At 47.6% G+C, this 27317-nt stretch overlaps 1 protein-coding gene across 1 annotated transcript in view; it reads right to left on the bottom strand.

Annotated features, from left to right (window-relative positions):
• Positions 1-11846, bottom strand: part of ELP1 (elongator acetyltransferase complex subunit 1) — a 754242-nt gene extending 742396 nt beyond the window's left edge. The window contains exons 1-2 of the mRNA XM_085636502.1: positions 11727-11846; positions 11289-11483 (exon numbers count right to left, since the gene is read on the bottom strand). Coding sequence (XP_085492628.1) covers positions 11289-11438 — 150 coding nt within the window. The 5' untranslated portion in view covers positions 11439-11483; positions 11727-11846. The remainder of the gene's footprint in view (positions 1-11288; positions 11484-11726) is intronic.
• Between the last annotated feature and the right edge of the window lie 15471 nt (positions 11847-27317).

Here is a 27317-nt window from a genome sequence, read left to right as displayed (position 1 = left end):
GGCGCAGCTTCCGCTGACATGCGGCTCCGTTCTGGCTGCCCTGCGGGACTTTCGTCTGCAATTGTGTGCTGGCTTGCAAACACTGAGTGAGCGGTTCGACTCCATACTGTCGGCTGCGGGTCGTGAGCGCCCCGTTTGTTATCAACAAGACATGGGTCGGCCGGTGCTTCTGTCCTCTTGCGGGGCCGCAATGACTGTGTATAACCGTGCTACGCTGGAGTCTGCAACTGGCTTTCCCGGTATCCAGGATCAATCGCTCTCCTGCTCAATTGCGGATACTTTGTTTCCCCGTTCATCGCTGCCTGCTTTGTTGTTGCCTGCCCCACCGCGCCCGCAAGAGTATCCAGCTGAGCGACACCTGACGTCCTCGAGGAATCGTTCACGGTGGCCTACGGCTTCTTTTATGTGGAACTCGTGTACTTTACAGGCCAGGTCTGGATTTTATATGGTGCACAAGGGGACCTCAATAGCCGATCGGCGGCCATTTTGTGACTCTACTTCTCCATCTTCTCCCCAGCGGCCATATTGTCTTTGTCTGCACGGGATGCGGGGCCTTCATGTGGGGGCTGGTCTAATCTTAAGTCCGCGATCGGGCCAGGGCTAGGTTGAGTTATATCACCATGGTTTCACGGCTGGACTGGACTCGGACTGGAACTGTTTGCATATGTTGTGCGCACTCGTCGCGAATTGTCTGCCTTCATTTAAATTGCTGTGACACGTTATCTTCACACGATCGCTTTTGGGTATAGTGGGTTTTCAGTGTGTGGAGGCGTGGCTGGCCGGTGGTCCCGGGCGCTCCGAGGTTGCGTGGGGCTCCTCCCCGCTTTCTTTCTTTCTTGTTTTCTTATTTTCTTCATTCTATTCCTACTTTCTCTCTTGTCTATATTTCGGGTTCATTGGGCGACAGGCACTATGCTGGGGGGGGGGGCAGGCCGTAGCCTCCGCATTGGTGTAGGGTGGGGGGGTAATTCACTGTTTTTTTAGTTCTATGGGCCTTTTTCTTCTATGTCTCTGCGCTATACTTGTTTCGATTCGGGGTCCGGGTGTGGGGTGGATTGAGTGGGGGCGGCTTTGGAGGGGTGCGTATTTACTCACGTGACTATCCTGTTATCTAACTGCACCGCCTCACTGTCTGAGAATTTCTATGGTCGTTTTAATGATGCTGCTGCTCTCCTGTGTGGTGAAGCCATCTTGCGGACTCGAATCTCCTTGGTTCTATCCTTTACTGACTTTTTCTCGAAAAATTATTTTAAAAACCTTAAAATTAACCTTCACTTCTCCTTCCCCTGGTGTCAAGGATCTCTCCAGTGTATACCTCGTGAATCGTAGCTAAGCTTGATCATCAATGCACAAGGGATGTAATGTTTGACTCAGTGCTTAACCGTATTGTGGCCGGCCGGATGGTTGTAGGCCCGTATTTGTTCTTTTACTATGCACAAATAAAGGTTTTAAAAAAAAAAAAAAAAAAAAAAAAAGTATATCTAACCCTATACAGACTAAGTAAGATTTATCCGGGTCGGTCGGACGTCTGTCCTAGATGCGGGGAGGCAACAGCTTACTTTGTGCATAAGGTATGGGAATGTAGGAGTCCGAACATGTTCTGGGAGGGAGTACTGGGGCATGTCCATACGGCGACAGGATGGTCTATCCCCAGAACGATACGCTTGGTAAGGCTGCACTTAATTCCCGCACCAAAGAAGAAAAAGCTGAGCAGGAGGTTCGTGCTCCTGGAGTTGGTGATGGCAAAGAGAAGTTGGTGATGGCAAAGAGAAGTATAGCTATCTCCTGGCTTAGTCCGACCCCCCCTGATATAAACAATTGGCTGCAAGACATGAAGGAGTGGGCTACCGCTGAGCTGGTGAGGATGAAAAATGTCAGGAGAGATGATAGACTAGAAGAGGATGCGAGGGTGAGGTCTGTGATGACTGCAGATCTGAGAGACTCTCCGGAGGGCGAGAGTGGAGAACAGGAAGGCTCCCCATAGGTTCTGCTATTTAAAATATTGAAATAGCGGACTGTGTGGTGATGCACTAGACTACTTTATTGTCCCCTAGCTAGGAATAACAAGGTATCAAGACTCAGGAGGGTGAGATGGGGTGGGAAAGGGGGGGTGGGGGGGTTATGTTTGGGGCAAAACAAATCGGTATGATTCAATTATGATTGCACTGGAGGTTAATCTGATTTTAATGTTGTAATGGAGGAATATTATCATTGTCATCTGAAATACATAGTCTATTAATTGAATATGCCACGTAACGTTTACAAGACCTGTTTACAGGGAGAACTGGAACCAGATATGTCAGGACTGATGTTATCTATACCTGTACTGTCTGATAACGTAATGTTGGATTCATTTAAAAATGCCAATAAAACGGTTTCAAAAATAATAATAATTTGAAAGGGTAAGCAGACCATGAGAGACACTCAACATATCCGGAAGATCAAGAACTGGTCCACTCAAAATGCAGAATTAAAGATTAAATTCTTTTGATCTCCAAACACGTGGCCGTGAACATCAATGGGCCCATGCTCGCCCTTTGGACAGATGGACACACAATTCGTTATACTTCCACATGTTGGATACCTGTGTCAACTTTCAACTGAGTAACTATCCTACGTTCTTGTGGGAATGCACCCCATGGATAACTCTGCACAAGTCTCGTCTGGCTCCTCAACCCGACCAGCCTAGTCTCCTTTCCAATCATCTTCACTTCTTCCAATCCTGAACCTGTTTTTGAGTCTCCAAGCCCTCAATGACACATCCAGCCTCCTGAGAGTCTTTCCACCCGATGGACTGATCCTATGTTGTCGTTTAGTGGAAGAGGATGCAGAATCGTCCGAGGAACACATCTCATCAGATGTGCCACAATGTCACTTTCCACTAAGAGTGCTCAGCAAATGCACGGGAAAGGTAAGGATGTTAGAGGATGTTCAGTTTGGAGAGCAGCTTGGAATGATTGCAATATCACGGCCAGTACACTTGTATGACACGTACAAGCTGTATTCTGATAGCCTGCGTCTATTTTATTGCTGTCAATAAAATAGCTTTTTACAATTTTGCCACCCTAATTTATGCCATGCTGGCTACATCTTGGTGACCTATGTGCACTGAATGTACACTCTACTGAACTCCAAATAGAGGTTCTCTAAAGTGTCAACAATAACTCAAACAAGCATTGTCAAAACTAACAGGTCTGGTAACGGTTGTCAGCCTCTTGGCTTTGTCAAGGCTTGTTATGCTTGGTCATGGTTTTTGCAAAATGTTATTGTTTAGGAGCTGCCAGGCCCTTACCTATAACACTGGCTAAAAGCAAAATTATTTTTAATAACAAAAAGCAACATTGCCATAGTGGACCCTAGCACTAAAGAGATCTACTTTGCGTTCGAATGAGCTTCTTTTGAAACAGCACAGTGCCATCACTGAAAGTGAAGGGAGCTGTAGCGGTCTAGTTGATCCGAGGAGGGCACCCCGAGACCCCTGGCACGGAAGGGCATTTACACATTGTAACAACCTCTGGCCAGGCGTGGCCAGAGGGTATAAATAAACAGGCGGAGGTCGCTCATGACTTCCGACCCAATTAGTGCGAGACTGTGTGGTGTCATCCTTTCTGCGCTGTGATAGCGCTAGGCCCCCCCACACTCCACTGCGTCATCATTATACTGGCGACGAGGGTGGGCGCGCCCTTCATCGACCGTCGAGGGCCCCGGGGCCTCATCCACTCCATGGTGCCTGCTCCTGGGCCGTCGGCACAGTGGAGTGGCCCGACGAAGAGTGCGCTGGTCTCACGCCCCATGCTGTGAGTGCAGGACTCACGGCTGCTGTGATGCCACCACCCCCCCAACACAGAAGCCTTCGCCGCCATCGCGGCTTAGGTATTTGATTGCCTGTCTGCCCGCATGAAGAACGCACGCCTATTGCGCGCGTTAACGTCGCTGGTGCTCCCGGTGTGAACCGGTGAAAGACCATGCGGGAGTGCAGCGGTGCGCGCATGCGCAGCTGAGCCCCAGTCTGGGACGCGTGTGCGCCTGGCATGCTCCTGAGTCACAACTTCCTGCTCCGGTGTCTTCGGGAGCATCGGGCCACGTGGTGACGGCCCCAACAGTGTTTGGCCCCAGGCTGCATACTCCCAGAAGCCTGCACTGCTCAGCAGGTGAGAAGCAGCCCTGCACTGGACAGCAGGAGGGAGACATATGGGCATCAGCCAACGGACACAGCACTGTGCAACATAGGGAAGAGATCACAAGGCACATCTGCTGGCAGCAGAACACAGCCACAGTGCTTGCAGGGGTGCTATAACCTGGCACAACACCCCAGCAAGGCACCAGCTTCTACAAGTGACCCCAGGCTACGCCCACGCACAGAGGACACCGCAGCGATTCGCACACACTACGCGTGCCAGCATGTCAAACCCAGCGGCCCCAGCAGCGCCGCTACCTCAGCCACCCGCCCAACAAGCTGGGCCAACAGCTGCTGTCACAACACTCACAGACAAGTGCGCTACCTTCATTTAGAGAACTCACTGACCCAGCCACCGCGTCCCCCAGATGAACACTCTGAATTAGCCGGCTAGATAACTACTTTACCGCAACACGGGAGACACATGGAGCGGTAAAAGGGTCCCTAATACTACACTTTGCAGGCGATGAGATATGCAAGCTCTTTGCCCATCTTCCCGACACCGGTGCGCCTGCCGACTACGATGCGGCGGTCAGGGTCCTGAAAGCGCATTTCGACCCTCAACTGAACCCGGATTATGAGCCGTTTAAGCTGCGTCAAGCTCGACAGAGGGAAGGGGAATCAATGGGCGTGTTCCACGCACGTCTGCGTGAGCTGGCAAGCACCTGCACGGATGATGACCAGAACAAAGAGGTGAGGGCCCATGTGATCCAAGGGTGCCGGAACAAAAACCTCAGGACCCTCATCCTGCGCCAGCCCGGTATTACACTGGAAGATATCCTTATCTTGGCCAGGTCACACAATCTATCCGATGCCAAGGCAACGGCAATAGATATTGTGTTCGCTCAGCAAGCAGAAAAGCCGCCGACTGTCAAGACCGAGAGAGTGGATGCGATCAAACCCCAAGTCAGAGGCGCCCGAGGACACAAAACTCTCGCTATGGATACTGCAGCAGGGAAGAACATCCGCAGGAAGAATGCCCAGCGCAAGGGCGAACGTGTTCCAAGTGTGGCACACCCAATCACTTCGCAATAGCTTGCAGAGGAGGCCCGCAAAGTCGAGGAGCCAGAGGACAACGGCCGCCGTCAAGGGCAGAGCGACCCGGACGCCCACCAGACAGAAGCACTACCTCGAAGACTCCTTGACGGACGAGGAGGGTGAGTGCTACCTGATATAATTCGTGAGTGACCTCAAGCGGAAGAGGCGGCCACAACCCACGAGTACCATAGACATTGCAGGGTCACAGATCACTGCGCTAATAGACACTGGAGCCTCGGTGAACGTGATGGGGTGTCAACACTATAAGCGGCTCAACCCACGACCCACTCTATCCCCATCGCACGTCAGGATCCTCACGTATGGCAGCCGAACTCCTCTGCCGCTAAAAGGAAAAATGACTGTTTAAGTCAAAGCAGAAGGGCGAAAAGTGACCACCACCTTCCATGTGATCGATAGAGAAGCAGACATTCTGGTGGGCAGCCACACGGCTGAAGACCTTGGCCTAGTCACGTTCACCAACTCGATCAAGACACTACAAACCGAAGGCGTCCTAAACCTCTTCCCACAGCTGTTCAAAGGCCTCGGGTGCATAAAAACAGCCCAGATCAAATTGCACATCGACAAAGCCGTAAAACCAATAGCTCTGAGGCACAGACGAATACCGTTCCACCTAAGAACCGCAGTGGAAAAAGAGCTACAAGAATTAGAACAACGAGGCATCATTGAGAAAGTTACAGGACCAACGCCCTGGGTATCCCCAATGGTGATCGCGGAGAAGCCGAAGCAGCTGGGAAAAATCAGGCTATGTATCGACATGCGTTTACCCAACCAGGCGATCAAGCGCGAAAGGCATTTGACGCCCACCGTAGATGACATCTTAGCTGACCTTAACGGGTCGGCTGGTTCTCCAAGCTAGACATCAACGCAGGTTACCACCAACTGAGGCTAGCCAAAGAGAGCCGGTACATTACAACATTCTCGACTCACATGGGTCTACGCTGGTACAAGAGGCTCAACTTCGGAATATCCTCTGCCGCAGAAATATTATAGAACACTATCCAAGAGGTACTGTCAGGACTCCCCGGAGTACTCAATGTTAGCGATGACATCCTGATTCACTCTGCAACCATGGAAGAGCACCATCACCATCTTCGAGCTACGCTTCAATGCCTCGCAGAGCACGGAGCCACACTACACCAAGACAGGTGTTCGTTCTTCCAGGAGTCCATTGAATTCTTTGGGTATGTGTTCAACCAAGGCGGAGTCAGAGTAGTCCCGAGGAAATCGCAGTCAACACAGCAGGCCCCAGCATCCCTGACAGCATCGGAAGTGAGAACCTTCCTTGGAATGGCCACCTATTGCAGCAGGTTCATTTGAACCTGGCAATGTTAGCGGAACCGTTACGTGCCCTGACCAAGAAGGATGTGACCTGGAAGTGGGGCCAGGAGGAGGACAGTGCCTTTAAAAAGATCAAACAAGCGCTGCTGGGAGGAACCATCATGGCGCATTTTGACACTACGCGAGCGACAGAACTCCTCGTGGACGCCAGTCCCTTAGGACTAGGAGCCCTGCTGACCCAGGAGACGGAACCTGGAAAATGGACCCCACTCCCCTTTGCGAGCAAAGCACTCACACCGATGGAGTCCAGATACTCTCAGATTGAGAGGAAAGCGCAGGCCATCAAGAGGGCCTGCAACCACTTTCACCTATATGTCAGTGGCCATCCGTTCCGAGTGGTAACCGACCACCAGCCACTGGTTCCGCCATTCGAGGCACAGCACCGCACCCCCCACCCAAGAATCGAGCACTGGGCCATAAAATTACAGCACTACCAGATGGAAGTAGTATACCGGCCTGGGGCGAAGAATCTGGCAGTCTTCCTGTCGAGACACCCGCCAGAGTCAGACAGAGATGGCGGCGAACAAGAAATGAAGACAGAAGAATACATAGACCTGGTATCTCAATGGGCCTGTCCGTGAGCCATCACACTGGATGAGATCAAAGCCGAAACGAGCAAGGACACAGTATTAACAAAGGTATTGCACTCACTCTGGAAAGGATCCTGGGGAGAATTCCTACATGGGATGAATGGATGGAATGAGGCTGACAGAGACTGGCTTAACAAACATTGGAGAGTGCGCGAAGAACTGAGTTCCACGGCTGACGGAGTGGTACTACGAGGGCCTCGCATAGTCATTCCCGCCAGCTTGAAAGGGCGAGCCATGGACTTAGCCCACGAAGGACATCAAGGTATAATGCGAATTAAGTCCCGCATGCAGGAGAAAGTGTGGTTCCCTGGGCTTGAGGTAGCAGTGGACACGCTCGTGAACAACTGTCGACCCTGTCAGCTTACGAGCAGCCTCGAACATCCTGCCCCGGTGATAACAGAAGAATCAGCCACTGTCGCGTGGGCCCAAATAAGTATACACTTTGGGAGTTTCCCAGATGGACGGACAACCGCCGTAATAATTGACAGCTACACCAAATACCCCATAGTGAAAGTGATTGCGTCTACCTCGTTTGTACACCTACAACCCGTACTCAAGAGAGCGTTCTCACTATTTGGACTTCCACAACAGATCAAGTCCGACAATGGATCCCCATTTCAAGGGACCGACTTCAAAGACATGATGACCGCACTAGGAATCCACCACCACTGAATTACCCCACAATGGCCCCAAGTCAACAGAGAAGCAAAATGCTTCATGAGGACTCTCAACAAAGTGCTGCGGATTGCTGTTTCCGAACAGGCCGACCCAGAAGTGGCCCTGCACAGATTCCTACGAGAGTACCGCAGCACCCCACACTGTACCACCCAGCGGTCACCCTGGTCACTGATGCTAGCCGGACCAAGACGGGACACTCTCCCTGCCGCTGAAGGATGGACACCTGAAACTTATGACCCCGCTATTACAGTCCAGAAAGGGACTGAAGTCATCAACCGAAACATATCCTGGTTCAAGCGCATCCATGACACCTGCGTTGACAGGAGATCGCCTGAACAAGCCCAACATGGAGGCGACGCCGGCGACAGCCAATCGTTGGGTCTCGAGGATAGCCTGACAGTGGTGTGTCTGCCTCCCCCGACACCTGCGGAGGCTGAGCCTGCCACGACCGATGTTGCTACAGGACTGCCGAGCAGCCCTCAAGCGAGCCGTGGAATCAGATTCCAGAGGTACGAGCTGAGGCCAAATCCAAGGCCGAGCCAAAGACTCACAGACTTTATGTGTTAACTTTTGAAGGGCTCGTTTTGAATACGGACTTTGGATGGGATGTAGCGGTCTAGTTGACCGGAGGAGGGCACCCGAGACCCCTGGCCCGGAAGGGCCTTTACACATTGTAACAACCTCTGGCCAGGCGTGGCCAGAGGGTATAAATAAACGGGGGGAGGTCGCTCGTGACTGTCAGCCCAATTAGTGTGAGACTGTGTGGTGTTGTCCTTTCTGCGCTGCGATAGCGCTAGGCACCCCCACGCTCCACCACCCCTTCATCACAGAATCCAATGGCTAAAGTGGGCTGACCCACAGCTAAAAGCTGTATTCTCTAGTGGGCGGTGTGGTGGCGCGCTGGGCGGCCGCTTGGGGGCCGCTACGGCCTACGGGTACAGGCGCTCACGCGCAAGTAACACACACGACACTTGGTGTGGGAGTGTCGGAAGTACCGCCCCCGAGCGAGCGCTTCCATTTATTTATTCCACAGGCCACGCCTGGCCTGCGGATGACGTGCGCACTCTCTCAACAACAGGAGCGCTGACCATTACATCCCTTCCCAACTCAGTCCTTGAAAACAACAGTTCAATAAGTCTTAGTGACGTGCACACAGTTTTGGGGTACCTGTACAAGGTGCATCAACGTTGGCCTTTACATCATCAGCAGGCGAAGTCTCGCAGACGTTGATTCGGGCGAGGATTGGGCCGCAGGTTTATATCCCCGAGGACAGCCTCGTTGGCGTGTGCTGTCGGGTGACCCTCTGCTGGGAGGCAGGCAACTAGGTGGCGAGTAGTTGATTTCCGGCTCTCTTGCGCCACCGTCGCTCCCTGATCCTCCACTGGCATCCTCTGGGGCTGTGATGGTTGGACCAATTGTTCGGTCCTCAATAGGTCCTGTTGGACGGTCAGAAGGGACTTCCATTAACCATGAGATGTTCCGGGACACCTCTTTGTTTCCTTTTTGGGCAGTTACCATGGTTCCGCTGCTGGTAATGACCTTCCAGGTGCTTGGTTTGTAGTTTGTTCTAAACTTCCCTCCTGGCTAGCAGTCTTTGAGAAGGACGGTTGCCCCTGTTCGGAGTGTTCGTGGTAATGCACGGCGTGGAGTGCTTGCTCGCCTGTTCCGATGTGCTCTTCGGTTTTGTGTCTCCTCGGCTTCAGGAGGTGAGGTCACCCACCCTGGACAGGTGGGTATGAGGTCTCTCCTTGGACTGTGTACCATTAGCAACCAAGGGCTCCGCTGCATGGTGCAGTGGGGGGTGCTTCTGTATTCTCTCAGAAACTCATGGAGTCGCTTCTCTGGATCGGCTTGTTCTACCAAGGCTATGCGAAACATCTTGTTTAGGGTACGCATAAACCTTTCGACGTCGCCGTTTGCTTGTGGCCATTGAGGCATGGCCCGGCGGTGATGTATTCCTCGTTGCTTTAGGAACGTGGCAAACTCTGTCCCTTGAAACCGTGGCCCGTTGTCACTGCTGATCTCGTGGGGAAATCCAAACATGGCGAACACTCTTTCCAGGACGGGGCCTACATGGCTGAACGCAGTTGATGTTATCGGTTCTACTAGGGGGTATTTGGAGAATACATCTACCAGCACTAGAGTGTGTTTCCCACCGGGGAAGCTTCCGAAGTCTATACTCACTTTAGACCATGGGGCGGTGCATGCTTCTTCGGTAATTATCGGCGTCGGCCTTTCTGGTGTGCTTGTCAGTTGGCACGGCGGGCAGCGGCGGACAAAATCTTCGACCATTTTCTCTAGTTCCGGGAACCAAACCTTTTCCCCCATTCGTGCTTTCATTTTTGTTGTTCCTTGATGGCCTCCGTGAGCTAGTTGAGTCGCTCTGTGTTTTAGTGCTTGAGGTATCAACAGTCTCGACCCTCGTAGCAGGATTAAGTGTTCTGTGGGCTGAGTACGTTCCTTATCCGCCATATCTTTGTGAGATTTTCCCTGTCTTCCGGAGCCCAGGAGTTGGCTTTTCGTAGGTAATCTGTCCATGACCCTTCCTGGACGGCGCGGAGAGTTCTCACATACACGGCGTCTGTAGTGGCTGCTTCTTTGATGTCATCAAGAGTCATGGTCTGTGGGCACGCAGCTGCCGATACCATGTGGACGTACAGTTCGGTCCCTTCGGTGTCCTCTTGTATATCTTGCAGTACGGAGTGTCTTGACAGGAAATCAGCTGGGTTTTTGGCCCCTGGCTGGTATACGACCTCCATCTCGTATGATTGTAGCTGGACTGCCCACCGCTCAATTCTGGGCGGGTGGTGAGGTGCAGTCCCTTTGAAGAGAGGAACGAGGGGCTGATGGTCGGTGACCAGGGTGAAGGGATGTCCTGTAGATGAAAATGGCTACAGGCCCACTTTATGTCTAGCGCCTCCCGCTCGATCTGAGCATATCTCACCCGTTCATGGGAATGCGCACGTGTGCGCGCTGGACGGTGGCACGCGAAGTCGCGGCTCCCGCCGATGATCGTTGCGCCCATCAGCAACGGGCGGAGCGGCTGTGTGAGTAAGCGAGGGTCACAACCCTCCTCGTCGCCAATATGGTGGCGCGCTGGGTGGCAGCGTGGGGACCGCTACGGCCTGCAGGTACAGGCACTCGCGCGCAAGGAACACGCACGACACTTGGTTTGGGAGTGTCGGAAGTACCGCCCCTGAGCGAGCGCTTCCATTTATTTATTCCGCAGGCCACGCCTGGTTTGCGGATGACGTGCGCGCTCTCTCAACAACAGGAGCGCTGACCATTACAGGCAGAAGAAATTAAGAATGACAACAAACCAGTGGAGGAGAAGGACAGTGTGAAAGCCTCTCAAGTGAGTATACAACATATATATAAGTCTATTAAATCACATGGTCTCCATGTATGCCAGGTGTAAAAAGCTTAACATGTCAATTCAAACTCACCTGCTCTGTTGTGGGATCCAACTCAAAAATACCATATTCTGAGGCGATGAGCACCGTCCCACTATCCGGGTGGATGGAGAAACACTGTGGGCTGCCCAAACCCTGGGCAGTACTGCAGTGAAGTGCTCTCAGTAACTTTAAGTTCCGCATGGTTTCAAGGAGATAATGAAGCGGTCGCCAGTTCAGAGCCGGGACCTACATTTAAACAAAAAAAAAAATATTGAGCTCCTGCGCAACACAAAGCCATCACAAAGATTAAAGGAAGGATACATGTAAATGATGCACAAAAATGCACGCATTAGATAAGCTAACAGGATTTTTCCACTTATACTCTGAAGTATACAACAAATCTTAGAATCCATAAAATAGCATTCAAATAAACAATATGACATTTCAGGCATATTTACGACACTCGCCAATTACAAATTAATTCAGTACCTGAGAAACGTCAGACCAATGACCGAAGCGCTAGCCTGGCTTTTCCAGCAGCTAAAGCAGACAGAAGCTGTAGCAGTAGGGATGCGCCATGTGTAAAAAGATGATCACGCCCCTTTCAAAGGCTGCAACCTATAGCTGACAGCAGCGCCGTTCGCCATGCCTTTACCAAGATGGCTGTGTCGTTGGTGTGCCTGGTGCGTCTTGTGCGCATGTTCGTTCAGATGGTATGGTGGCCGAGGAGTGTGTCTCGTGCGTGTGTTTGCTCATAGGAAATGATAGAAACACAGGAGAGTGAGAAATTAAAGAACCGTAAGCTTCGTGCGGGCTGAGAAATCAGCGGAAAAGGGTGGAAGAGAGAATGGGAAAACTAACAGAAAGGGCAGGACCTCAGGAGGGCCTAGAGGGATGGGGCAAGCGATAGGAGAGCGATGAAAAAATAGGAAGGTGGGAAAAATCGGTGGGTGAGGAGAGGGAGAAGAAATCTGTTTTATTCGCCTGTTTATGGTGGTTAATAGTGCTGGGTACCTACCACTCACAGAGCTTAGTATTAGACGCATTTATTACTATGCTTGTATAGCTGCAAACTCAACATTCTAAACCATCCTTTATTTGTGTTGCTTCTTTTATATAGCGCAAACTCGACCCGAAGGTATTGGAGCGCTGTACATGAGCACCGTATTTACATTACATATTCAGGGACGGGGAGATTAAGTGATTTGCCCAGAATCACAGGATGTGGACGCGACCCCGAGGCTCGAACCCTGGTTAACTGCACCAAAGTCGGCAGTTTAAGCCCAGGGACCATTTGAAAGAGCCTGCTTTCATTGCATACTGCTCTAACACTTAGATTACAGTTCTAAGGAGTCCGTCCGTAGCCAAAAGGGTTCCATCATCATAGCTGCCAAGTTTTTGGTTGGCTTATGTGTGCCATTCCCATGTGTTTATGGGTGTCATTTCAATGTTTATGAGTGACACTTGCGAGGGAATTTCTCCCTTTTGTTACAGGTGATGGTTTAAAGAGGACTTGAAAGAACTGCATCAGCCTGAAACCATCAATCAGGTGATGTAGATAGTGGTCTATCAGTCCTGATCCTGTGAGCCACACAGTATTCATAAGTTGAACCTGGGAGCCTTCCGTGTTGCTACCCAGTCTCCCACTTTTATATTGTTCCCCACCTTCCCACTCCTTCTATTACCAGTGGCACCTGGTGACATTTTAAAGTGGTGCAATGTAGGTTTGGGATTAGTGCTATGTGGCGGGTGAGCGAACCTGAGTGCCATAAGGGGTGTTATGTCTATCATAGTGACTTTCAGTGCAGAACTGTATTGGGTAAGTGGAATGCTATGGGCAGATTGCATGTGTGTGGAATATAGAATGATGGGGCAGCGCTCCAAGGGTGGCAGTTAGAGGGAGACGGAGAAGCCACGAAGACGCTGCATTCATGTACCTGTCTGCTTTTGTTACAGTAAAGTATAGTCAAATCTACACTTCGTTTTGGACTATATCTTAGTGGGATCCTAGGGGACTCTTCTCCCCGGATTTTTTTAAAAAACAGAGTGGGCAAATTTCAAGCATATGTGAGAAAGCAAGAAGGTTAATAAAGCAATTGTGAATGTGTAGTTATGACATCAATAAAGAGATTTCATATTATATGATATATTGCAACTCTTGTTATTTGTGCACAGCTACTTGCTACCCTTGTATGTTTCAAAATTCCCTAAGACTTCAGTCAGGCATGCAACATTGAAGACAGCTCTACCATTCTGAAAATTGTTTCAGCAGCACTGAACAGAGTACAGTCTGAGGCCACACGTCGGGGCCATCAAAGGAATCTGTCATCAGGCAGGCCCTGTGTTGTTAGTTTATGTCCTGACAAATGGCTTGAATTTCACTGCTTGCATTTGAAAGAGCCTGCTTCCAGTAAACCGGTGTGTTTATTATGTAGGCTGCATGCGAGCATGAGTCCGGCCATAAAGATAGTAACAGGGCTGGCTTTAACACTGATGGCGACTGGTGCAACCGAGTTTGTTGGTGCACCAAATGACCCCCTCGGCCATGGATACCCTCACTACCACACTTTAAAAGTGCCCCTCAAGTCTCCATTGCCATTCTCTCTCAGGTGCATTTAATTATTTTTATAGCACCACTCATACCAGTGAAGGGTGTCAGAGCACTTTACATCTCACACACATTACACAGAGACAATTAATCATAAATGTGTAGTTCAGTGTATAGGAAATGTTGCATAAGACAGAGGACTACAAGATGTAGGAGTCACATGTCATCCATACTGGTAGGCAGTATGTTTTAAGAGTGCTTGGTCTGGAAAAGCACAAACTCAGAATTTAAAATGTAACACCACGGTTGGGAGGGTTCTCATTAATAATAGGAACTGATTTCTATGCAAATCAACCCTTTTTGCAACATTAGGATGATTAAAGACTTGGGGGAAATCATAACGCTGTAAACTGTACCTTGCACTTTACATGCAGCTCTTTAATAACAGTTAATACCTCACTATTGTATATTAGGATTTGAACTTATGAACCGCAAGCAACAAAAGGGTCTCTCTGACAAAAGCAGTAACTCACTGACCTATTTACATTATATGCACTGAAATCTGCATGTTACACGTTCTTTGCAAGAGGCATATATTAACCATCTGCGCTACCTTACGCTGAGTCAAATCTTACACTAGACAAAACTTCGATCTCACTCCTGGAAGAACATTAATCAATAGAACATTAATCAATAATCACCAGCGTTAATGTGACATTTTTATTGTTGCCTAAAATTGCTGGAGGCATGGAATGCCACCAGGGCGGAGGCCAGTAAACTTGGTGAAGGAAATGACATGACAGACCAAGTCCATTGTGAAAAAATGTAAATTGCTTGCAGGTTCTGTTCTCGCTTGCATGTAAATAAAATGTTCACAATAATAGTGCATCAGTAAAATAGCTGTTTTATAGAGCCTCACAGAGAGAGAGGGCCACGTCACACGCAGCTTGCCTGCTGCTGCAATTGGTACTGGAGGTTAGGGGTGGTTTATGTCACTTGAACAATCAGCATTGCATAACAATCTGCAGCCTTTGTTCCAAAGCAAATAAAATTAAGATTTTTTTCTAAGAGGGCAGAAAAAGCATGCATAACAAAATAATAAAGGCATGAAACACAGAGGCTTGTTATTCTAGTCTTATCTTGTATGTGGAGAGCATGTTAAAAGACGCTTGTGAGGTTTTAGAGAGATGTCATGACTGTCCTGTGTCTCTGAACGGCCAGTAGTACACTTGTCTAGCTGAGCTCTGGTACAGAATAGATCACATTAGAGAAGTGTCACATGTGTATAGCATTGCTGCTTCTGGAGAGTTCCTCGTGCACAACTGTGCCCACCGCTCACCCTCCCCCGCCCAAGGCCGTTTGTGGCACGATAATACAGGCCACGATCTCAGCCGCCGCTCCAGGTTCTGCATACGCGAGATATACCCTTGAAGGCAAACAGGCACAGTGGCTTTGTAAGACCACACAGGTCTCGAGCGAAGTTGTGCTCAAACACGCAACAAAGCATTGTCCAAAACTGCCTCGCCCAATCTCCTGCCTTTTATTTTTTACATTATGTGCCTTTTTTTGCAGAATTTGTTGGATCAGGTCAAAGGCTTATGCATGCATTGGATAAACGATCTTGAAGGTTTCTTCATTCACTGGTCTACAACATGCAGCTGTGCAGCATGCAAATACAAACCAAAAGCATAACACAAAACCTTACATGTGATGCTTGAGGGCCTCCCTTGGGGGACATGGGGATGGGGGCAGGTGGTGAGTGACTGGGGGTGAGAGGGGGCTTGTGCACTGAGAACCACGGATGCTGCTGGAATACACAACATGCAGTTAATTCAAACGTACTTACTGTGGATGGTAAGCTTTTTTCATATCAGTGTACCATAGGCCCTTAGCAAAACTAGCATCTGCCAACGATGCATTTGACTGTCTTTGTCCATGGGGCAGAGACAGCCTCCCCCACCCTGCGCTGCCTAACTCAGGTGCACACACAGACATGCACCAGATATTCCCTCTAACTTCTCCACCTCCTCCCTTTCTTTCGCTCAGCTCTCCCACAATCCTTTGTCTCTCACCCCTTCCTCGTTTCAGGCCCTTTCCTCACCCCCCTCCATCTGGACTTCCTTCTTCCTCTTACACCACTTTTTTCCTTTCTCCCACTCCACCACTCTCCTAAATCATTGGAACTCCTGTGCATATTTAGTGTTCCTGCTCCATTTATTTTGAAAGAGTGCCAGTTAGTTAAAGTCTTGTTTCCAAAATGACCTTTATCATGTGTGACACCTTATTCTAGTTATGACTTTTTAACATATATTATGTTGCATTTTGGTACTCGTAGTTTCACTTTCGAAGTTTCAGTTTACATGGCCAGTGTACAAAATGATGTTGGCTAAAAAGCAATGCTGAGAAGTGGCTAAAGATGTCAAACATCCAAGTCCTTTGCCAGATCCCCACACCCAGGCAAGCAAGTCTCTTGACTCTGCCTGCTGATCGTTTGCCTTTTCCCACCCCTTTGCTCACCGCTGCCTGTTAAGCCTTGTAGTGTCTGCCTGACACATATACTCCGCTCCTCCAGTGCCTGTGCACAGCTAGCCTCATATTCCTGTTAGCCAGCATTACGTCTGCCCATTGCCAGTAACCTGTGTTACTGTTGTGATTTTGTAACTGCTCAATTTGTTGTTGTTTATGTTGCACATGTTCTTACTTTCACGCTCATTCCTCACTGTTTCTCGCCTCTTGCCGTTTCCCTTCCTGCTCCTGCTTCTCGCCACCCAGTGTCCCGCCCCCTCCCAGAATCTACTTAACGGAGGCTACAGTGCGACCCCTTTAAGAAGGTCCTGTTCCAGCTCCCCATGTCCTTGCACGCAGGTCTCTGATCATTCACCTTTTACCTCCCATTTGCTCACCGCCTATCTGCCCTGTAGTGTCTGCCTGACACATATCCTCAGTTCCCACAGCGCATGTGCACAGTCAGCCTCATACTCCTGTTAGCAAGCATTACTTCTGCTCATGCTGGTAAACTGTGTACCTGTTGTGATTTTGTAACTGCTCAATTTGGTGCTGTTTATTTTGCACATTTTTCTTTCTTTCTTTCATGCTCATTCCTCGCTGTTTCCCTGCGGTTTCCTCTGCCCACTCCCACCTCCTGCTTCCCGCCATCCAGCGCCGTGCTGTGCCTCCCAGGACCTACTGAATGGAGGCCTCAGCACAGCCCGCCAAAGACTAGCCCGTCTGCGACTGGACCGGACCCAGCACCAAGACCCCTGACCCTCCTGCGAACCGCCGCTACACCGCCAAGGAGCTCCTGGCCATGGAAACAAGCAACAGCTGCTGCAGCCCGACGATCAAGCAAAGGATCTTTTACCTGCCGTCATTGCCGCTTCTCCTGCAACACAGGACCACCACCCCGCATCAGATTCCATGCTGTCTCTGCCCAGGAGATCTCAAACAACCCAGATTAGCTCCAATTCATCCTGCTCCATGCCAGATGCTTCTGCATACACGCCACCGAAATCTGGGACATCATCTCCATACTCTCTCCTGATGTTGCCTTCATCACCGAAACATGGCTCAACCCCTCCTCGAACCCCAACATCGCCATCACAAACCCGAAGGGAACTAGATGAAACACAGTGACCGAACCAACAAACATGGCAATGGCATTGCCATCATCTTCAAGGAAACCATCGGTTGCATAGCCGAATGACGACCCCATGCCGCTCGCAGAACATCTCAGCCTCCAACTTCAGACTGACACCAAGTCCACAATCAAAGGCACTCTCGTATACAAACTGCCAGGACCCCAACCGGTTTTCTGCGACACCATCTCCAACATCATCGTCCCCTAGCCATCGACTCCAACGACTACATCCTACTCGGCTACTTCCATTTCCACATGGACAACCCCAACAGCGCCAACTCCACCTCCCTCCTGGAGAACATGAACAACATCAGCCTCACCCAACTGGCCACCAAACCCACGCACACAGCTGGTCACACACTCAACTCCATGTGACAGAATCAAATTCAGCCACAGCACAGAACTCACCTGGATCAACCACACCATTGTTAAGTTCACCATCTCCAGAGACCAGCACACCATCACCAAGCACCACAGGTCCACCCATCACAGCTGGGGCCAGGTAACTGAGACAAAGTAGACATGGGCCCTCCGGTCCACCCAACCTGAAGCCTCATCAGACCTCGACCAGGCTGCCTTGAATTTCTCGGCATGGATCACAAAATGCACCAATAGAGTCGCCCCTATGAAACCTGCAATAACCAACTTAACCTCAAAACAAGCCTGCTGGTATACCCCAGAGCTCAGAACCACCAAGTTCAACTGCTACCAACTCGAGAAACTATAGTGAGGCACGAAAAACCCGTCTGACAGAGCCGCTCACAAATCAGCCCTCATCAGCTACCACCTGCGTGTCAATGAAGCCAAGAGATCGGCATTCATAGCCCACATCGATACAACAGCCAACCACACTAAAGAACTCTTCAAAATAGTCAGGGAATACTCCAACGCAGCAGCCTCAGAGAACACCATCCACCTTAACCAAGAACTCTGTGACAATTTCTCAGACTACTTCCACAGCAAGATCGCCACCATCTACAACAACTGCGACTCCAACCTACTGCCCTCACTCAACCTCAACAGCCTCAACCAACCAACCACACACCACCTGAACGATCACCACCTGGTCTCTGCTCACCACGTAGTCCAGCTTAGCCATCATATCATCCTTCCACTCTAGGGGACCCACGGACCCCTGTCCCCACTGCTTCTTCAACCTCGGAAACACCCAATCAGCACAGAACTCAGTAGCATCATCAATACCGCCATCTCCACAGCGGTCTTCCAGGATAGCTGGAAACGCGCAGAGGTCAGACCCTCCTAAAGAAACCCTCCGCCGACCCCAGCAAACTCCAAAATTATCAACCAATCTCCCTGCTCACCTACCCTGCCAAGGTACTCAAAGAAGGCTACCAACCAATAGCTCACCAAATACCTGGAACACAACCACGTACTGGAATCCTCCGAATCAGAATTCCTACACCATTCCCCACCTCCCCCTTATCAACAAACTTTACAACATCAGCATACAACGGAACGCCCTCAAGTGGATCGGCTCCTTTCTCACTGAACGCATCCGGCTACCTCCCTTTACCTCCGAACCCAAAAACATAATTTTCAGAGTACCCCAAGGATCATCCCGCAGCCCAACCTTGTTAAACACCTACATGAGCCCCCTCGCAGACATCGTCAGATCCCACTGCCTCAACATAATCTCATACTAAGATGACAATCAACTCTTGTTCACCGAAGACCCCTCCACCACCAGAACCAATTTCTGCAACGCCATGACCAACAAAACCAACAGGATGAGAGACAACTGCCTTAAACTCAACTCCAACAAGACAGAAGAACTCATCTTTGGAAAAAACACTTCCGCATGGGACCCAAGCTGGTGGCCAGCAGAACTAGGATCATCACCCACGCCAACTGACCATGCATGCAACCTAGGCATCCTCCTCAATAGTGAACTGATCATGAAATGACAAGTCAACGCAGGCACCTCCTCCTGCTTCCACACTCTTCATGTGCTCTACAAAATCTTCAGATAGATCCCAGTAAGCACCAGGAAAACTGTCACTCGGGCCCTCGTCACCAGCCTCCTAGACTACGGCAACAATCTCTACCCCGGCATCTCCACCCAGCTGCTCAGAAGACTCCAGACCATACAGAATGCTGCAGCAACACTGATCCTGGACCTCCCCACACAGACCCACATCACCCCTCACCTCAGAATCCTCCTCAGGCTCCCCATCCAGAAGAGATGCCAGTTCAAGATCCTCACACACACCTACAAAGCTCTACACGATCAAGGACCAGCCTACATCATCCATCGACTGAACTTCCATCTACCCGACAGACACCTGTGTTCCTCCACACTAGCCTATGTGCACCCCCTTCCCCCCGCAGTAAGGGCCGCTCTTTTTCCTACATCGCCGCCAAGACCTGGAACGTCCTGCCCCTCCATCGCCGAACAGCACCCCCCCCCTATTGGACCAGAAAGCAGCTCAAGACCTGGCAATTCAACTGCGACGTCATACCCAGAGTGCACAGGTACCCAGTGGGGGTGACAGTGTTGCGCTTTACAAATGCTGATTAATTGAACATGATTTAGTTGCTTGGCACCTGTGACAAGGGAAATGCCTTACCTGGTTTTGTGAGAGAGGCTATCTGAGTTGCTTACCCCTTTGATTCTGCAGCCTCCCAGGGTATCCTGTGCAAAGGATGGACTTCCAGTTTGGATATGATCGCTAGACCAGCTGCCTGTGTTCTTACTTCACAGACTGCAAAGTTGGAGGTTGAAAGGGCCATACTGAGTGGGAGAGAGGAATTTGACTACATGACCAGGCAAATCTGCTTTTAAACATTGCCATCAGAAACAAGGAAAGAGCTGTAACTGAGAGGGGGAAAACTGCTATAAATCATGACCTCTGACCCAACAGAAGACCATTCTCACTGCAGCCCGTCCAAGGCAAGGAGAGTGAAATAAACTGTGTCGGTGAGGAGGCCTTGAATTCCTGTGACTGCTAATAGCTCTAAGAAATTATATAGAATGGGTGTAGGGAGTTTGGAGTCTGTTGGGACAAGTTAAAAATGTGTGCTTTCCTGAACTGGAAAGACATAACATGTGCTCTGAGACTGGTAGCTAAACCAATATGATTATAGGTGTGTGTGTAAAACATGGGCTTCTCCATTCATCAGAAGTATAAAAACAACCCGATTTTATTGCTTAATTGTACATAAGAATTTTTATGTAGCAGCAGTTGAATACAGCTATGAGCTTGAGGTGGAAAGAAGATCGTGACAACTTCTATGTGCAAACGAGGAGCCTCCAGAACTTGATATTTTTTCTATCTTATTTTAAAACCTTTTTAAGGTGCTAAAAAAATGCGTCCCCATTTTAAAATGTACATACAGCTGGTACAGAAACAAAACACGTATTTTCAGGTGGCCATAAGCAGGAGCAGCTTACCTTAGGGTGGGAATGCAGGGACATGCACCAGCCTAACCAAGTCTCCAGACAGTCTGAGTCCTAATTTATAAATCTTTTCAAGTCTCTTGGCCAGTCCTGGATTGCTCATGATATGGTGCTTTTGCCAGAAAACAAAGGGGCAAGAAAGGTGCTATCTGGGATGATGCATGTGCTGAAGCACAAGAACGATGGTGAGACCTGAGTGTGTCGGTGACTGTGAGTCTCCAGCAGCTAGCCTGGGTGCGGGGTAACATGATGAGAGCTAAGGCACTGGTGGCACAGGCAGTAGTGCGAGCAGCAGGTGCTTCTAAAGTAAACTTAGAAACATAACTGCCACCTGCCCACTAGTGACTTAAGTCCTGCTTCAGCAAATGGACAATGCTGCAGTCGGAGAATGCTGTGCGGTTGTGCAGCCAGCAAGCGCAGCTGAGAGCAGCCCCAGTCCCACCTGGCAGATTTCATGTAAACTTTGAATTAATCTCAACACAAATGCAACACCAAGGCAGCAGTGCATTTGATAATGTGCAGTAATGCTCTCTGTCACAGTCTGTGTCTGCCAGAGCAGTGCGCAGTCCATGCTGCTTTGCTCAGTGTGCTAATAGCTGTGCTCCTGTCTCCTGCTTGTCAGCAACTACAGGAGGCGCTATAAATGCGTGACTTTGCATGTTAGTGCGGTGATGCGGACCTCAACACAAAAATGCGTTAGCATGATGTGCGGTACTTGGCAGGGCTGCATCATTTCTAACTTGCAAGACACTATATCTCCCCCTCTGTTAAATTTTAACAATATTTTAAACAAAATCTATATGGATAGACATATACAATCAAATCTCTTCAATCAATATTTTTTGTACTTTAATGGTTCGACCGGATCTTGTTCGGGGAAGTGTCATCATGGATGTCCAGGATCTGCTTTAACAGTGTAGAAGCAACAGCAGTTGTGATGTTTCCGATCAAGTCTCTCCTTCAGCAGTTAGATCCAATGAACGATTAGTTAAGTGCCTGAAATGAGTAGTCTCTGGTAACAAACTTCCCAGGGCGCCAGGTAATCATCATGTGTCCCTTAGTAGATACCACTTGAAAAGGTTCTGCATCAAAAGGAGCATCAGATTTTCTACTCTGCATTTGACGTATGAGCACTGACTCTCCATTCTTAAAGATGATGTTTTTCGCATGTCGTCTTTTCTCAGCATACGCTTTCATCTTTTGTTTGTTAACCAAGTCCTCATGAGTTGCTGTCTCATCTTTCTTTCTCTGATGGGCCCATTGAGGTAACTTGGTGTTCATTGCTCTCCCAAACATCAGTGTTGCAGGACTTTCACCTGTGGTTGAGTGGGGTGTTGTACGATAAGTTCTCAAGGTAGAATTCAACACAGTTTTTAAATTGAGCTTCTCAAGAGTAGCATGCGGCACTGTTTTCTTCAGTGTACTCAAAATTTTCAGCAAGTCAGTTGTCCTGTGCCCACAGAGGTGTGCTCTTCTTATGCTCTATATTTAAATGCTCCAAGAAATCTTTGAACTCTCGACTTTTGCCAAGAGGGTCATTGTCAGACTTCACTATAGCTGAAACACCCCCATGTCTCAAATATGCCGTCTTATCTTTCAATGACTTGTTCTAAAGTAAAAGATGAAAGATCTTTAATTAATGGAAATTGTGAATATTCGTCCATAATTACCACCAGGTGATGTCCATTGTCGAGTGGACTGAGAAAAAAGTCAATGGCTATTCTCTCCCATGCATGCTTTGAGAGTTCTGGCAAGGTAAGTAGTCTTTGTAGAAAGGCAGTTGCATATATTACAGGCCTTTAAGTACTTTTCAACCCTGTCACCAAGTAAAGAAATCCGACTCGGTCTCGGAGAGCTCATTTTGTGTCAACTATTCCACAATGTCCTTCATGGGCCACTTCAATTATTTTCTGTAGCAGACTCTCCGGAATCAAAATTATCGATCCTAGTGCGGAGCCCCTGTGGGCCAGTCATTGTTTTCTGATATGCTGGAACACTTCGACTACTAGCGGCCGGCCCTGGGGGTTGTAGGCCCGTGTTTGTAACCCTTTTTGTGCACAATAAAATCTTTAAAAAAAAAAAAAAAAATTATCGATCCTCTTAAAATAACTCCGTCCTGGGTTATGGACAGTTCATCCTTGACATGTTTGTATTTTTGATATTGAGCATCACTGGTGAGCGGTCAAGGGTGTTGGTTCCATCACTGATGTGTAATTATATCCTTCAACTTTAACATGTCACTATCATGGCTCATGGTAGTGATAAAGTGAGCTAACGAAATGGCAGTTGGTGTGTTGGATTTCACAATGTTGTTGAAATAGGCCTCAGCTGTCTTGGAAGGAGTACTGTGATATTGCATAGGCACTCTGGAAAGCAGTCAGCAGGGTTCTTATCCTTCCCTGGACAATGCACAATTGTATAATTATACTCTTGTAACTGCAGTCCCCATCATTCAATGAGAGAAGTCATTTTGGCCTTTGGTTTGTCAAATATAGTCAGCAAAGCTTGATGATCAGTTACCAGCGTAAAAAGATTTTCCATATAGGAATACAGGGACATGTTCACAAGGTCATACCACGGCTAAACTTTCATTTTCAGATTGTAAGTAAGCACGTTCAGTTTGGGACAGACTTCTACTTGCAAATGACACAATAAGCCTTCGAGCATTCAAGTGTCTACTGTGCGCCTAACCCAACTCAGCTAGCGTCAACAACAACCTCTGTATGAAGCTTTGGATTGAAATATGCTGGTTCAGTTGCATTCACACAGGCTTATTTACTTTTCTCGCAGTCATATGACCAATGAAATGAGACATTCTTTCTCATCAAAGCTCTCAATAAAGCATTTATAGTGGCAAAGTCTTGAAAGTATCTGGAACAGTAACTGGCCATGCCAAGAAATGAAGGCACTATGGACTTATATTGCAGGGGATCAGCATTTGACAGTTAAAACCCATACCTCAAGTACCACCATACCAGAATGACTCCACATTAGATCAAAGAATAAGAATGGACAAAGACAGTTTTAAAACTATAGCTAAAGTAAAAAATTCGGAAATGACAGATGGGCAAAAGTTACAAATTAATAACCCGGCTGAAGTCTTACATCTACCTCCACAGGCAACCCCCTATGTAATAATTCTGAAAAATGTACCCAAAGTGAGGGGGGCCAAGACAGAATTATGCAATACATTAAAAAATCAGGTGGTGCATTGGATCGCAAATAAGTCTAAATTTAATACTAACCTATTACAGCAAAACATTATAATGTTGAGAAGAGTGAGCTGGGTAGGAAACTCAAGGAAAACTTGTCAAGGAGACTGTGTGGTAGTGAACTTTTGTAGTAGGGAATTGGTTGATAACTTGTTAAATTTGTTCTGTCATTTTATAGTAGAGCCCACTGTACATTCGGGTGATTTAATTATCGCCGTTCCCCTTGGATATTTTTATAGGCCAAAAAATGAGCGCTGCTATAATGAACTTAACAATTTAGGAATACCTGAAGTAATGGGGATTACCCCCACACCAAATAGATTTACCCCACTAAGTCTCTGTGGTGATATAGATTGACAAGAAATGGAAGTTACTGAGTTGCAATCAAATGACCAGAAAGCCAATCTTAAATATAATAAGATACAACTTGAAAAAGAGAGTAGGATGACAGCCAAAGAGGATTGTGCTAGAAAGCTATCCCTGGAACAGCGGCCACTAGTTTGCGAAAGGGAAGTGATGGGTACCAAACAAGTGGTTGATGTATGCCAACTATCGCAAGACAATTTAAGTATAATGTCATGGAATGTGGCAGGGGTAAAAGCTAAATTAAATGACGAGGAATGGATAAACAATTTTGAGAACTGTGCTTTCATTTTGTTTCAAGAAACGTGGCATACTGAACCATTTTTTATAAACGGCTACCAAACTATATGTACTCATGCCACACCATCTAGAATGGGACGTGCAAAAGGTGGCCTAGCAGTCGCAATTTCAGTATCCTCTCCCCTTGTTTTAAAAAAATCATATATTGTATCGCATTTTTACCAAATATTCTATTTTAAAATCGTGGTGAAACAGCCCATTGTTGTAATAAATTTCTATAATAACATTTTTGTTAACACAAGATCTAAGGTAATTAACTTTCTAGAAAAGGATCTCGATGTTGTTTTGATAGGGATGGGGGGGTGATTATATGCTCATATGGGCCGGTGACTTTAACATTGAAAAATGCGGAGTCATATGTGGGGAACAATGTGGCCATTTAGATGATTATGGAGATCAAATTTCGCATTTTCCCCATGATACTTATGGAGAAGCTGTTAATTCTGCCATCCATAAATATGATTTAGTAATTTTGGAATCAAAGGATGTAGATGAGCAATCGCCCGCCCATACATTTGTAGGAGCTAGATCGTCCTCAACTATTGACAATATTATTGTCACAGAGCGATATAGGGATCTTGTGGGTTCCCTGATAAACTGTGCAAGCTTTTTTAGCGATCACCACCCTTTAGTCATGACTTTGAAGATAAATACACCCAGCATTAAAGGAGGGAAGGTAGCTGGTGAAAATATTGTGACCCAAGGTAACAACGGAGTCTCATTAAAATGGTCAGGAGTAAATCCCTCTTTGTTTATGGAAAATCTTACAGGGAAGAAACAACACAATATTGCTACCTGCTTAGATGGTTCATCAACTAATTCAGATATTATTGGTGCTTTCTCAAATATTATCACTGAAATAGGTGACAATTTAAAAATAAAACAGAAGAACAAAGTGCATAATCAAGAATCTAGATGGTTCAATCGGGAATGTTCAAGCTTGAATAGGGAACTGAAAAATATTTTAAAAATTAAACCTAGGAACAACTTTGAAATAAGAGATCTAAGGAGAAAGTATAATTTAGCTCTGAAAGTTAGGAAAACAGAAATCCGAGAAGAGGCCTGGGACAAATTAATTCAAGCTGCAGCAACTCAGGATACTACTTTATTTTGGAAAACAATGAATTACCCTTTTTTTAGAGATGCTGCAGCAGTAAAGATAGATGTCCTAGTGCCTATGGAGGATTGGATAACTCCTTTTGGAGGCATTTTTAATCCAGGAGGGGTAAATACCCAGCAAAAAGAGGATTTCTTTTTTATAACAGTTGAACCAGTAGGGATACCTCTGATAACTCTAGAAGAAATTAAAGAAGCACTAAATAAAAGTGCTAGTGGTAAAGCCGCTGGCCCTGACGGGGTTCCAATCGATGTTTTTAAGCATGATATCGAATTCTGGTCACCTATCCTATTGAATTTGTTTAATGCAACCCTTGATGGAAAATTGCCCACATCTTGGGTTGAAAGTATCATAATCCCCATATTTAAAAAAGAGGATAGAGGAAATGCAAAGTGTTATCGTCCCATATCTCTCCTTGACTCTACATCGAAATTGATGGGGAGAGTCCTGCTGGGAACACTAGAAACCTGGGCCTCTGAGAATAACATCCTCTCAGAGGCCCAGTATGGGTTTAGGAGAGGTATTGGGACAATAGAACAATGTGTAAACTTGGATCTTTTGGTGGGAAAATACACCCTAGCAAAAGGGGGGTCTTTACACCTTTGTTTTGTGGATCTCCCCAGTGCTTTTGACCTGGTAAATCACGAAAAATTGTGGCAAACACTGGTCGAGTTAGGTGCCCCCAAAGATATTGTTGTTTATTTATCCCAGATTTACTCTTTTTTGTTATCTAGAGTTCGATTCGGTTTAAAGGGAGACTGTACACCTGATTTTAGGGTAACCCGTGGGATAAGACAGGGGTGCGTTTTAGCACCCCTTTTATTCTCACTATATATAAATAACGTTGATAGTTGCCTACAGGATTTGAAGGCTGACGCACCGAAAGTAGGATCTCGCCCCACCCCAGTGCTTCTTTATGCAGATGATGCCGTCCTTATTTCAAGGACGGCAAACGGTTTGCAGTGCCTGATTAAAAAATGTGCCCATTTTATGACTGAAAAGGATTTAAAACTGAACCTAACTAAAACCTTCGTCATGACCTGTGGCAAAAATAGAAGAAGGATTAAAAAGCATTATGGGATGACACTGCGATTGAGAGAGTTTCAAGTTTTACCTATTTGGGTTTATTGTTTAATGAAAATGGTACATGGGGCCCACACGTTATTTTATCAAATTTAAAATTTACACGAATTATAGAGGCCATTTTTAGATTCTCAGAAAAAATAGGAAACAAACCTATAAGGGAAATGCTCACCCTATACAGAAGTAAAGCAATTTCGACTGCATGTTATGGTGCAGCATTATGGGGGAGAGCTAACACTGCAACCCTCCAAACACAGGAGAATAGGTTTTTAAAACATGTTAGCAGTCCCAAGTTCTACATCTAATTGCTTAGTTCATAGAGAACTGTCTGTCCCCTACATTAGCGATTTTATAAAAACAGCTGGGTTAACACAATGGCATGGGATTTGGATGCGAGAAGAA

Source organism: Triturus cristatus, chromosome 2_1 (assembly GCF_964204655.1).
Source record: "Triturus cristatus chromosome 2_1, aTriCri1.1, whole genome shotgun sequence".
Lineage (NCBI taxonomy): Eukaryota > Metazoa > Chordata > Amphibia > Caudata > Salamandridae > Triturus > Triturus cristatus.
This window is presented reverse-complemented; position numbering and strand designations above follow the sequence as displayed.